Genomic DNA, 14,992 nt, shown 5'->3' with positions numbered 1-14,992 from the left:
AGATGGCATAGTCCCAAATAAAGGAAAGACCACCTATGTTCACAGATCAAAAACTTTAATATTATTATGATGGCAATACTCCCAAACCAGATCTACACATTCAACACAATCTGACTCTACTACAATATGGATGAACTTTCAAAACATTATTCTAAGTAAAATAAGCCAGTCACAAAAAGACAAATACTGTATGAGTCCACTTATATGAGGTATCTAGAGTAGTCAAATTGAGAAACAAAAAGTAGAATGATAGTTGACTAACAGTGGGGGAAATGGGGAACTGCTGTTTAATACTAACAGTTTCAGTTTTACAAGTTTTGTGGATGGATGACAGTAATATTTATACAATGTGAATATTTAACACCATTGCACTATATTCTTAAAAGTGGTTAAGATGGCAAATTTTATATTATGTGTATTTTACCACTACTAAAAGTATTAATTTTTTAAAAGGAAAAAAAAAAAAACCAATAAAGTGGACTTCATCAAAATTCAAAACTATATGCTGTGATTAATACCATCAAGTAAGTGAACAGACATCCCACAGAGTCGGAGGAAATTTTTGCAAATAACATATCTGATAAAGGACTTGTACCCAGAATACATAAAGAACTCTTACAACTTCATATTAAAAAACAATAAATAACCCAGTTAAGAAGTAAGTATCTGAATAGACACTTCTCCAAAGATATACAAATGGGTTATAAACACAAGAAAAAAATGCTCAATATCATTAACAACTAGGAAAAGGTAAATCAAAATCACAATAAGATACCACTTCATATCCACCAGAATGGCTATAATCAAAAAGACAGAAAGTAACAAGTGTTGTTGAAGATGTGGAGAAATTGGAACCCTCATAATGCTAATGGCAAAGTAATATGTTGCACATTTCGGAAAACAGTTCAGCAGTTCTTTGAAATATTAAAACACTGTTACTATAAAACCCGTAATTCCACTCCTAGATATATATCAAAGAGAAAGGAAGATATACATATACACAAAAACATGTACATGAATGTTCACAGCTGTATTGTTCACAACAGCCAAAAATGGAAAAAGACCCAAATGCCCATCGACTGATAAATGGGTGAACAAAATGTGACATTATCTATATAATTGTGTAATTAATTACTTGATAATAAAAAAGGAGTATCGATACATACTATAAAATGGATAAATCTTGAAAACATACTCAAAAGAAGTTTCTCACAAAAGATCACATGCTGTATGATTTAATTTATATGAAAATGTCCAGAATAGACAAATTTATGGGCACAGTAGATTAGTGGTTGCCTAGATTGCCTAAGGCTGAGGGAGGTGTGGAATGGGGACTAAGTACAAACAGGTACAGGGTACCTAGGGTATAAAAATATTTTAAAATTAGAGTGTAGTGAGGATGGTTACCAGAGATGAGGTAGGGAGACGAAAGGGATCAAGCAGGGCACTTGTGATGAGCACAGGATGATACATGCAGTGTTGAATCACTATATTGTGCACCTGAAACTAACAATACACTGTATGTTAACAAACTGGAATTTAAATAAAAACTTTAAAAAATAAATAAAAATAAAATTAGACTGTAGTGATGTTTGCACAACATAGTGAACTGGATACCTTAAATGGGTGAAATGTATTGCATATGAATTACATCTCAAAAAAGCTGTTTTTAAAAAAAGCTAATGACAGATGGTTTCAATTTCCATTCTAAATATATCATTTCTCCTTCCAAAGCTCTAGCTTAGTTGCTCTTATTATATATTTTAATAGTTTTTAAAAAAGAGAATTTTCTTGTCCAACACATAAAGAGCTTAGAAGTCACTCACATCTGCACCAGAAAAGAGCTGAATAAACTGAAAATCAAAACTCTTAAATCCATCAGAGAACTGAGTTCACAGGATAAACAACTGTTCTGAAAACCAAAGAGACAAATAAAAAGAATCAGAGAGGGATTAATATTAAGGGAGCAGAAGGCACTGGAACCAAAAATGGGCAGGAAAAATTAAACTGTAATTAACCAACTGCTAGAGGCTAAGCATGAACTCACTTTAGAGAGAAAAACTCCTTGGGGCGGGTGTCTGGGTGGTTAGGTTAAGGTCCAACTTCAGCTCAGATCATGATCTCATGGTTCGTGAGTTTAAGCACCACATCAGGCTCTCTGCAGTCAGTGCAGAGCCCACTTCGGCCTCAGTCTCCCCCTCTCTCTGCCCCTTTCCCCCCACTCTCTCTCTCAAAAAAAAGAGTAAACAATTAAAAACAAAAAACAAACAAACAAACAAAACCAAAAAAACAAAACTCCAAAGCCGAGGGAGGACTCTATATTTTCATGAGCTTTACTTCCAGGGGCCCCACAAGGTTCCCAAGATGAAGATGGGACAAAAATACCCTCATACTCTTGGCACAGGGAATGGTAAAGTAACCATTTTAGAAAAAGCCTGGAGCCTTCTGTTTTCCATAATAGAGTGATCTCAGGGGAAACTACATTATCGAGCCTGACTGCCTAGGTTTTACCTGAGTTAAACCAACCTGGAAGAAGGGAAACACCCAACTCTAGCCCCACCCCACCCCCAAGCCTTCCTGTTTCACCTAAGGAGAGGAAAAACGCTAAGAATAGCACTTGTAAAAGTAATAGCCTAGGGATATAGGCTCACTAAAAGACTGACACCTAATCAGAGGATTATTATAATGAAACCTCTCCCCTCCACGCCTTACCACTAGATCAATAAGGCTCCTCTATAATAACAAGAAATTACAAATGATAGAATGGAAGCAAGGCTCAGACTCTATTTAAGGAGTGTCAAAGGAAACCAAAAGACAACAGAGGAGACAAAAAACAAAGACACCAGAGGAAATTTTACTGGCTGACAACAGTTACAGCAAACATTAATACTGCCTAACTTTTAGTCAGTAAACTAAAGCCTCACATCTAAGGCCTATTTACCTTAGTTCTTTTCCCTAATACCTCAAGCACAGTGTTTAACAAAAAATTATAAGGCATGTTATAAGACAAAAAACAGTCTGAAGAGACTAAGCAAGCAACAGAATCTGACTCAGATATGGCAGAGATTTTGGAATTATGAGACCAGGAATTTTAAATAACTATAACTAATATGCTGAAAGCTCTAATAGAAAAAGTGGACAAAATTCAAGAAGAGATGAGTGATATAAGCAGAGAGATGGAAACCCTAATAAAGAATCAAAAAGACATGACAGGGATGCCTGAGTGCCTCGGCAGGTTGAGGATCTGACTTCAGCTCAGGGTCATGATCTCACAGTTTGTGGGTTCAAGCCCCGCATCAAGCTTTGCTCTCACAGGGTAGACCTTGCTTCAGATTCTCTGTCTCCCTCTCTCTGTCAAAAGTAAACATAAAAAATTATTTAAAAATTTTTAAAAAAAGAAATGATAGAAATCAAAAACAGTGTAACAGAAATGAAGGATGCCTTTGATGGGCTCATCAGTAGGCTGGACATGCCAAGGAACGAATCAGTGAATTTTAACAGTAGGTCAATAGAAACTTCCCAAACTGAAATGTAAAGTGGGGAGAAAAAAACACAACCCCAGAACAGAATGTCCTTAACAGAACTTAAGGCCAATTTCAAAGGATATAAAGGCAAAAATGAGGTGGTATAGACTGTAACCTGAGAATGCTTTACCAAACCATGCTATAATCTGTAAAAGAGAACCCAAAAAGACATTTTTAGAAATGATTCCCTTCTCAAATCCTATAGTGGTCCTCATGTTTGAGACCAGGACAGAAATGATCTGGGACTCTCAGATAGTTCTGACATCACAATTATTGCTGATAAAATTAGAGGATATTTGAGGCCAGTCATTTCAACTATGCTCATCACTAAAATCCCTGGTCCAAACAAAGGCCAACATTGCCAGTCTCCTGTCCCCACATTCTATTACTGCTCTATTTTCTTATCTTGGTTCCTCTCACTATTTATTCCTCCCTCCCAATTTTTCTTCTGTACTCTTCTGTACTCTTTGAAACAATCTTTCTCAAATTTTTCAACTTTCTGTCTTGAAAAAAAAAAAAAGAAACTTTATTTTCCCCTTGTTAATACTACTGCCATTTCAGCCCTCTTCCATACACCATGACTCTGGAAACAAGGAGAGATGGAAGTGGCATTTAACTACTTGTCACAATGATTTACCATTATTTTCCATATTTCTCAAATAAAAAAAAAAAAGAAAGAAAAGAAAACCTTCTTTTTGAGGCTTAGGCTACACACAACTTCTCTACCATCCTTCATCTATCACTTTCTTCTTGCAACTCCCAGTCCCTCCCATTCATTTTTTGAAGACTTCAAGGTCCACAGATTTTCCCTAATAACCAAATCCCATATTAACCAGAAAATAATTAAACATAACTAACTAATTCAATAAGCTAGCCTCAAAATCACAACCTACTTTCTATCCTAGTGATTTTTATTCAGTTTCAACTATCCAATCCCAGGGCCATGCAACAGATCCAGTCACCCTTCAAACTGATCCCCATTTAAATGTACCACCTCATGGCACAAAAACAGACACTCAGATCAATGGAACAGAATAGAAAACCCAGAAATGGACTCACAAACGTATGGCCAACTAATCTTTGACAAAGCAGGAAAGAATATCCAATGGAATAAAGACAGTCTCTTCAGCAAGTGGTGCTGGGAAAACTGGACAGCGACATGCAGAAAAATGAACCTGCACCACTTTCTTACATCATACACAAAAATAAACTCAAAATGGATGAAAGACCTCAATGTCAGACAGGAAGCCATCAAAACCCTCGAGGAGAAAGCAGGCAAAAACCTCTTTGATCTTGGCTGCATCCAACTTCTTACTCAATATGTCTCCGGAGGCAAGGGGAACAAAACCAAAAATGAACGACTGGACCTCATCAAAATAAAAAGCTTCTGCACAGCGAAGGAAACAATCAGCAAAACTAAAAGGCAACTGACAGAACGGGAAAAGATATTTGCAAATGACATATCCGATAAAGGGTTAGTATCCAAAATCTATAAAGAACTTATCAAACTCAACACCCAAAAAATAAATAATCCACTGAAGAAATGGGCAAAAGACATGAATAGACACTTCTCCAAAGAAGACATCCAGATGTCTTCAACTGACACATGAAAAAATGCTTAACATCACTCATCATCAGGGAAATACAAATCAAAACCACAATGAGATACCACCTCACACCTGCAAGAATGGCTAACATTAACAACTCAGGCAACAACAGATGTTGGCGAGGATGTGGAGAAAGAGGATCTCTTTTGCACTGCTGGTGGGAATGCAAGCCGGTGCAGCCACTCTGGAAAATAGTATGGAGGTTCCTCAAAAAACTAAAAATAGAACTACCCTACGACCCAGCAATTGCACTACTAGGCATTTATCCACGAAATACAGGTGTGCTGTTTTGAAGGGACACATGGACCCCCATGTTTATAGCAGCACTATCAACAATAGCCAAAGTATGGAAAGAGCCCAAATGTCCATCGATGGATGAATGGATAAAGAAAATGTGGTATATGTACACACACACACACACACACACACACACACACAATGGAGTATTACTTGGCAATCAAAAAGAATGAAATCTTGCCATTTGCAACTACATGGATGGAACTAGAGGGTATTATGCTGAGCGAAATTAAGAGAAAGACAAATACCATATGACTTCACTCATATGAGGACTTTAAGAGACAAAACAGATGAACATAAGGGAAGGGAAGCAAAAATAACATAATAACAGGCAGGGGGTGACAAAACATAAGAGACTCTTAAACATGGAGAACAAACAGAGGATTACTGGATGGGTTGTGGGAGGGGGGTGGGCTAAATGGGTAAAGGGCATTAAGGAATCTACTCCTGAAATCATTGTTGGACTATATGCTAACTTGGATGTAAATTAAAAAGTAAATAAATAGATAAATAAAAATAAATAAATAAATAAATAAATGTACCACCTCAATCTGACCAAAATTACCTATTATTCTAGCTCTTTCCATAAATATATCCACCTCATCTATTCAACTTCATAAATAAATCACTGTACCTTCTACTTTCTCCAATAACTCTTGTGGTTTTTCTTCTCTCTCTCTCCAAGCAGGCTGAAACCAAGGTGATCAACTCTTACTGATTCCCTTCCACTGCTTTCCATCTATCACATCCACCCAATCAATAAATCCCTCAACCAGAGATCAATCCTATAACTCACCTTCTGTAGTCCTTTAGCAGACAAAGATCAGAGATTCTATTAAGGCTGACAACTTTACAAAATCATCTCCCACCTCAGCTGACTTCTCAGAACTATCTGCCAATTCTTCTGCTTGCCCTTGGTCAGCTCCCAACCCTATTCACTTTAACGTAAATTCTGAACCTGCACCAAGCCACTCACCTCAAACCTCCAACCCTTCTTTACCACTTCCTGCTTCCCTCAGCAGATAATCTTGCTTTCTACCTCAAAAGTGATTTCTCAGTTTCCTCTCTACAAACTTATTTGGATCCACTCTTCTCTTGTGCTCAATTAGTTTCTTTTTTCCCTTCAAGTCACAAAAAGGAATACAGAAATAAACTGACTCTAATATCAGACTCCTCCATGTAATTCAGTTCTAAACACTGTCATAAAGAATGCAATGAAAAATCAAATGGTTCATCCAATAAAAGATCTGGGGATTTAAATACACTTATTTCAAAGTTAACATTATTGCAGGAGCTCAAAATTAAAAAATTAGCCATAGCATGATATTTTTAACAAGCTAGCCATAAGAACACCCAATATCTCCTCTTCTACATACCTGCTAAATGTTTGAGAGTCTTTTGCACAGTGTCGGGAGATACCCTCAACATTCTGAGATCTGAATAGTGATACTCCAACTCTCTGGTTAGCTCATGAGGAACAAATGGAGGCAATACAGATGAAAAAGACTGATTAATGTCCGTATTGGAATGATCTACCTATAAAAAGAGGTAAAATTTTAAGAAAATAACATTAATTTTAGACTTCATCTGATAAAAAAACAAACCTAATTTTCATGAAAATGAATACTAAACAGTTATGCCAGTTCCTTAAGTTCATATTCTCCACCCTCCCAAATTCATATACAAGTCATATCCTGTTTGGTCAATTCTATGAAGGCTCTACAAATTATTCTGAGGGTCTGGAAGTCTGTCTGCATAGAATATTATTACAGATAGGAAGCCTCGAAGTTTGTTCCATATCATAATATGATCACTGAAGAATTTGAACTTTGGTATATTCCTCTTGACAAGCTCAAAGATTTTTTTTTTTAAAGGAAACATATATTGTGAAAGGAAAGAGAAAAGGAAGGAAAACAGGAATATTTTCCAGAAATCCACAAATTTTAGAAAAAATTAAAGCATCAAAGAACTATGTCTACAATCAAATACCAAAAAACATATGTCCTCAAATTTCTTTAAACAAAAGTAATAATGAAGCAAGAATAAAGTAGAAGCAGCAGCAGTGAACAAAACTGACAATGAAGTAAAGGTTAAATGCTGAAAAAGTTCTCCAAGTTTCATCAGATCCCAGCAAGTCCTTACTAGAAATTAGAAACCATCATTGGTGATGTCAGTATATAAACATACACAATTTTCCATCAAATTCACTCTCATATAAAAATAATATACCACTTTTAGTTTTATTTTCCTAAAAATATTATTCCCTCTTTTGGACGCCCTCTCAGGAGAGTCTAAAGATGTACATAAGCATAAATTTTGTTCTATCCTCTTTTATCAAGGTTTTTTCAATATATAATGATGAACACAGTCTTCGGAAGTTGGCAGGGTGTAAAAATATTCTACTTCTTCTGCCCTGGTCTACATTTCTCTAGACCAGTGGTTCTCAGCTGTGGGAGATTTTGCCCCCACCCACCTCTCCCCAACCAAGGAACATCTGGCAAGGCCTGGAGACATTTTTCACTGTCATAACTTTGGGCGTTGGGGGGGGAGGGGGGGTGCTACTGGCATCTAGTGAGAAGCCAGGGATATTGCTCAGCATACTAAAATATACAGAAAAGCCCCCCACAACAAAGAATATAGTTAAAAAAAAAAGAAAAAAGACAATAGTAAGAGAAACTCTGCTCTAAACATAGCACAAAGTTCTTAGTTTTCAATTATCCCACTCTTAAAGGAGACTTTTTGAAGTACACCTTATTAACATACATATCACATATATGATAGAGACTGTGTGTGTGCATGTGTGTGTGTGTGTGTGTCCCCAGGCACATATATGTACTGAACAGCAGTTTTTCTATTCCAAAGATAGAGCTTCCAAATATAGGAAGAAAAAATTTCTATTCCACTCTTGACTACACTAAAATTTCATTAATATTGCTCAGTCATAAAAAAAAATGAAATCTGGCCATTTGCAACAACATGGATAGCTCTAAAAGGTATAATGCTAAGTGAAATAAGTCAGAGAAAGACCAATATCATATGGTTTCACTCACGTGGAATTTACGAAACAAAACAAATGAACAAAGAAAAAAAGAGACAAACCAAGAAACAAACTCTTAACTAAAGGGAACAAACTGATGTATACCAGAGGGGAGGGGGTTGGGGGGATGGGTAAAATAGGTGAAGGGGATTAACAGTACACTTATCACAATGACCACTGAGTAATGTATAGAATTGCTAATGTACAGAATATTATATACCTGAAACTAATATAACACTGTATGTTAACTATACTGGAATTAAACTTAAGTAAATAAATTTTTTAAAAATTCATTATATCAAAGCTTCAAATCATACAGATATTAGACTAGGTAATACAAAATAAAATGTAGAATGAGAAAGATGAGAAATATTTATTTAAGACATTAGGAGATCTCCATTACTAATTGAAAATGGGAGGAATCAGAAAGAAAAAAATCTATATTGGTTTATCTCCCAGTTTTTAATCAATAATGAAGAAAGAATCGAAGATGATGAAGAAACCAAGAAATGCTAACTCCTCTAGAAGAACGAAGAAAATCTACAAGTCAATCTGATTTCAGAAAAAAGTTTGAGTTCTTTGATATAGGCAAGTTATGTTTGAAGTGATGAGAATGTTCACAAGAAAATTTCATGCAAGATCGCATATGGATCTACCTCAGGAAAAATATTAGGGTCTAAAAATAGAGGTGATAACCATCACACAGAGGACAGCATTTAAACCTTGAGAGGAAATCAGGTCCTTGGTGGAAGAGGGGAAACCAACAAAACAAAAATAAATCTAAAGAGTAAACCTTAAATAATATTTAGTTACATGGCCAAAATAAGGAATACTAAAACAGTATTTTTTCACAGAAGCTAAAAGAATGTAATATGCTGCTACTAGGAACGAGAAAGACAGAATAAAATAATGATGGATAGGAGGAAGCCACTGGTGAGAGTCTAATAGTCTAGTTTCAGTACAGTGAAGGGAACAAACAGCCAAGCAGTGCTACTATATATGTTACCCCATCCAACGTAACAATGCATGAGGTTATTACTATTTCTATTTCTTTCTGTAGATAAGTAGAATGATCCTCCAAAGTCATCTGCCCAAGGCACAAAGCTAACAGATAACTGAACAAAGTTTTGACTCCAAATCTCCACTCCTTTCATGGCCCCAAGGTACATCATACATAAGTAGATGCCCAAATAATCCTTTAGAGAAATGATGGTTAAGTATCAAAGTAAGGCAAACACGTATGAATGACTCTTCTGAGACACAGATGAGAATAAGAAAGAAACCAAGGAGCAGGCAAACCCTCTGAAAGCAAGCTGAGCCATGCAGGAAGATTACTACCATATCGAGCTCCTTGTTTCCCTAATATTGGCATCATGCAACTCCCAGATCATAGAATGGAGCTAAGAGTGAAAGACAATACAGGGAACATCCTCCCTAAACTGAAAAACTATACTTAAGGCTACAGCTGGAGGGCAAATAAAATTTGGAATAATGGTCAGAGTTAATCTTAGCACATCACTATTAACTGAACACATATCTACATTTCTTTAAATATATATTATGTGGATAAAAAGTTGGGGCACCTGGGTGGCTGGGTCAGTTAAGCATCCAACTCTTGATTACGGCTCAGGTCAAGATCTCCTGGTTCATGGGATTCAGCCCCACGTCAGGCTCTATGCTGACAGCACAGAGCCTGCTTGGGATTCTCTCTCACCCTCTCTCTCTCTGCCCCTCCCCCACTCATGTGTGCTCTCTCTCTATAAATAGATAGATAAAAGTTGATTTAAGTTACATAAGTAGTCTATCAAAAAAATTAGAAACTCTAAGTTTAAAATTGATCATACTTATTTCTTATTCTTACTGAAACTGACTTAGACCAATCACCTAGCAAAACCTTTACTCTTGCCAAAACAATGAAAAATCTTGGCTTTGGTTTCACTAAAGAATAAACAGGAAGGCAGTTTATGGTATAGTAGTTAAATACATAGATACAGTTAGTTTCAAATACTAGCTCCTCTACTTGCTAAATAATCATGAGCAAGCTCCTCTAAGTATCAATTGTAAAATAGGGATGATATTAACAATCCTACCTGAAAGGACTGACCAAAGGACTCAGTAAATTGAGGTATAGGTAAATCTCTTAGCATAGTATTTGAGCACACAGTGTTAGCTATCATTTTCAATCCCACTACTGTTAGACTGAAAATTAAACAATGCCTACTTTAGAATGTTAAAGAAAATAAAATTAGCCTCATGGTTCTCTATATTTCAATTTTAAATAAATTCAATAATTATAAATAAAAGGAAAAGTTTATCTCAATAACTTTCTCATTTTCTCTAATCAAATGCCTGAACCTAAATGTCTAAAAATGATTGCACCCCAAACTAGCAACTTTCTAATGACATACTAATTTTATACGTGGAAAAATAGGAAAAGGAGAGTAACATTAAGTATACAACATCTCCTGTATAACTATATTTAATGACTAACAAGATATAAGGATAGATTATAAGGAAGCTGACAGTATCAGATAAAAGAGGATGGGCAATGGGACCAATGGAACATTAAAGTCAAGGGATCCAAGGATCCAGGAAATGAAGCCCTGTATAAAAGATTGACACAGAACTTTCTTAACACCTCAAAGTTATTTTCTAATAAACACACGTAACAATAATAATGATATAGAGAGAGAGAGGGAAGGAATGTGTGTATGCACAGGTATGTCACTCATCTGGAAAGGAACGCATTAGTTCCCTTTGGGGACACTAGCTAGTGTGGACATTAAGCACCTCAGTATCCTTCCTGAGGAAACACTGGTTCTTAAAATTTTCAAAACACCTCCTAAGTCAAATCTTTCAGGAGGTTCTAAACAGAAATGTTTAAATCTTCCAGGGTTTATCCCAAGGCTTATACATTGAAGGCAAGAATGAAAAAAATGTACAATCGACTATCTCTATGAGTGAGTCTAATCTTAACACTGTCCCAAAGGTTCTTGCTGGTATGAACCACCATGTCTCAAGATGAAAGGCCTGGGAGCTCCAAAGGATGGCCTTTCCTAAGACACCACAGAACTCACTAATATGGTCAACAAAACACAAGTAGTTCTTTTATGCCAACCTGTAACAAATTAACGGAGCATATTCTTGTATGTCAGATGAAGACCAGATTGTAAGCCACATGTTGGTATCAGAAGATATAAATGGGCCCTTTACTTTTATCCCCATTTTTCAACTAAAATATTCCTTCCCTACCCCACAAGAAAAGTCAAACAGAAAAACTTACAAGCTCCTGAAAATCACTCTCTTGCTTAGATGACAGTTGTAAGGCAGATTGCCAGTGCAGAAATCTGTCACAAACCTCTAGATCATCAAGCACATTTTTTAAACCTGCTAGCTCAATGTACTCTCCAGTCAGGTCACCTTGGTCACATACCTGGGCAACAGAGGAAGTAAAATAAAAACAAGTAACAATACCGTTTCCTGAAATGATACTAGAAAAGACTACATTTCCCCCAACCATCATTTTATTGTGTCTACCTCTCTTTGTAGATCAGCAACTCTTGTACTGCGTACAACAGCATTTTCATCTAGGCTACAGGATTCAGTATCATCATCCAGAGTACAGACGTCAGATTCAGCCTTCACCTGCAGCCCCTCTATAAAACAGGAGTCATTTTGCATAATTGTATGTATAATGAAACTGGACTTGGCTCCCATAGGCCGAGGAATTTTATCTTGGCCTACATCAGCTTTCAGCAACGTCTCTTGGCCAACTGCAACTGATGATGCGTTACTGGTCACTGGTAAAGTACCTTGTGACTTTGCATCACATGTCACCAAGTTTGCTGAAAAGCTGCTTCCTACAGTCCATCCTGCAGATGGACTTTCAATGATGTTACTAGAGTTTATATTCTTACCCAAAATATAGTTTGAGGAATCTGCAACTTCTTCCAAGGTTTGCTGCTTTAAATCTTGTAAAACCAACGAATCTGAAGTCCATACTTTCAACGGATAAAAAATGTTTGAAGATCCTACCTTCCCTGTAAGGTCAAGAACAGGAACAGACTCTATCTTCCCAGTGGGAAGAAATGGTTCATTGCCTATATCACACTGAAATAAAGCTGACTGTGCTGTGCCAAGACCAACAGCCTGGCTGTGAGATTTTTCACACAAAGAAGCAGATGACTTCCACTCTGGAATAAGAGAAAGTGGCTTAATAAACATTTCCTGAGGAGCACTGGGGAGTGACTTTAAATTAGGATGCCAATAGAGGGAACTATCACCATTATCTTTTTTAAGCAACAATGGTTTTGAAGCTGCTAATTCAAACACCCTAGGAGTGGACTCATAACATGGATGACTAAGCTTATCAGAGAAAGAGCTTTCATCATTATAATTTAATAGGGAAAGATATGGATTTTTTGATTCACTTTCTTGGCTATTATTTATTAAAGACTTACTGATGTCAGTTTGGATTTCATTTACTGTACTCTCTTTCTTGGAAGGCTCAATAGAGGCAATAACTGCCTCAAAGGCTACATTTTCAGAAGCACCAACACTTTTTCCACTAAAAGCAGAAGTTGCCTTTCGGTCTCTTTCCCCTTGAAAATAAAGTTGTTCTGATGTCTCATCCAAGTTGGATTTAAGAGTCTGAAGAGGACCACCAGACACCTCCATCTTAGAGGTATCTGGTCCCCTACAGTGTATATGTGTTTCTGAAACTTGTATAGAATTATCAGGAACTACAACACTCTCAATAGACTGTATTTCTGAAGATCTGGGATGCACCTCTGAAAATACTAAGGTACTTCTACTCTCCTTTAGTTCAAAACCTTGAGATAATTCTTTCCCCTGACCTTCTTCATGTCTTTCACACCCCTCCAAAGAATCCATCATGTCTTTCACCTCATTCTCAGCTGGAGCCTTTAAATAAACACTGTCCAAAAAATGACTACTAGCTGTCAAGGGAATGCCCTCTCCTCTTCTTTCCAACAGACAACACAAGACAGAATGTGACATTTTGTTATTAAAACGAGGAGCAACTTCATGTGGAAAAGAAACACGGTCCTTACTGATCACATATGTTTCTGGATGGTGTGAAGTTTCCTGTTTGTTCCATGGCATACATGAAAAGTGGGCACTAAAATTGTCACTTCCCTCAGGAATTTTATTTTTATCAATTGTGTCAGATGAATCTGAGTAAGAATCATGATCCTTACTGGTTAAATATTTTTCTGACTGCTGTAAAGCTTTCTGTTTCCGATACTGCACATATGAATAAGAATCATCAAAACTGTCACTTTCTTTAGAAGTCATGTATTCATCGCTTGTATCAGATGAAGCTGAAACTGAAACTTGACCTTCATCAGCTAAACTGGTTTCTGGCTCCTGAACTTCTTGTGTCTTCCATGCCACATATGAACACAGAGCATCACAACTATCGAAGTCTTCGGAGGTTTGCAGTTCATCATCTGTATCAGACGAAACAGTGTCTTCTTTAGTCCCTTGTTCAGGAGGTAAAAAGGAGCGCTGAGACCCAACAGCTGCACTACCTAGAAGTGAGTGCTGAGATACACTAATGCAACTGTTAACTAAGTCTGAAGCTACTTCTGAGGCTGCCTGGAATACAGCTTCACTAACTTCCGACGGTCGAGAAAACCATTCAGTATCTTCAGACTTACCAGGAATTCCCCTGAAAATATACAGTTAAAAATAAATAAATAACACATTAAAAACATTTTTTTAAATACTAACATGAAAAATACAAAACTGGTATGACACTGAAATCAAGATTATTTGAAAAGTGTGTTGAAAAACAAAGTTCTAATTTTAAATTCCCTTAAAGTGGCTAATGACTGAACAAGGCAAATTTCTTATAAACAGAAGATGAACTCCCATCCTTATGACCCTGATATTTTCTCAGCCTTCTCCTAAAACAATTATTACCAAAAACTAGGAATATTTTCATGCTGCCAAAAAAAGATTAAATAAAAAATTCAAACTTTACTATTTAAAACGTTTAATTTATCGGGGCACCTAGGTGGTTCAGTCAGTTGAGCAACCAACTTCAGCTCAGGTCCTGATCTCATGGTTCCTGAGTTCGAGCCCTGCGGCAGGCTCTGTGCTGACAGCTCAGAGCCTGGAGGTTGCTTCAGTTTCTGTGTCCCCTCTCTCTCTCTGCCCCTCTCCCGCTCGCACTCTGTCTCTCTCTCTCTCTCTCAAAAATAAAGATTAAAAATAACTTTTTAAATGTTTATTATCACCTACCTTAATTTAATACTCATTTAACTTTCACTGATCCTTTTACTAGTCATGTACTGTTCTTAAAAACCCCTTAAGATGTGATCTACTCCTAAAACACAACAGTAACCTAATTACTGGTTACTATTATATACAGAACACTTTTCATAGAAGTAATTTTAAGATACTACACAGCTGAAGGGCAAAGGTTTTTACTCTGTAAACATCTATAGTTTTTTTTTTAACTTTTTTGTTTGACTATAGTTGACACACAGTATTACATTAGT

General features: G+C 36.5%; 1 protein-coding gene across 15 annotated transcripts in view; it reads right to left on the bottom strand.

The window, feature by feature from the left end:
• The window catches only part of ALMS1 (ALMS1 centrosome and basal body associated protein), a 230,530-nt gene that overhangs the window by 180,158 nt on the left and 35,380 nt on the right, over window positions 1–14,992 (bottom strand). For 6 of the 15 annotated variants that reach the window (XM_042932717.1, XM_042932716.1, XM_042932701.1 and 3 more), the window contains exons 5-7: window positions 12,003–14,157; window positions 11,749–11,898; window positions 6,805–6,964 (exon numbers count right to left, since the gene is read on the bottom strand). In XM_042932717.1, coding sequence (XP_042788651.1) covers window positions 6,805–6,964; window positions 11,749–11,898; window positions 12,003–14,157 — 2,465 coding nt within the window. The remainder of the gene's footprint in view (window positions 1–6,804; window positions 6,965–11,748; window positions 11,899–12,002; window positions 14,158–14,992) is intronic. The other 9 variants (XM_042932709.1, XM_042932710.1, XM_042932711.1 and 6 more) reach the window with 9 other exon arrangements.

This window comes from Panthera leo, chromosome A3 (genome assembly GCF_018350215.1).
Source record: "Panthera leo isolate Ple1 chromosome A3, P.leo_Ple1_pat1.1, whole genome shotgun sequence".
NCBI lineage: Eukaryota > Metazoa > Chordata > Mammalia > Carnivora > Felidae > Panthera > Panthera leo.
The sequence above is the reverse complement of the archived record's forward strand: the minus strand, read 5'-3'. Positions and strand labels throughout refer to the sequence as shown.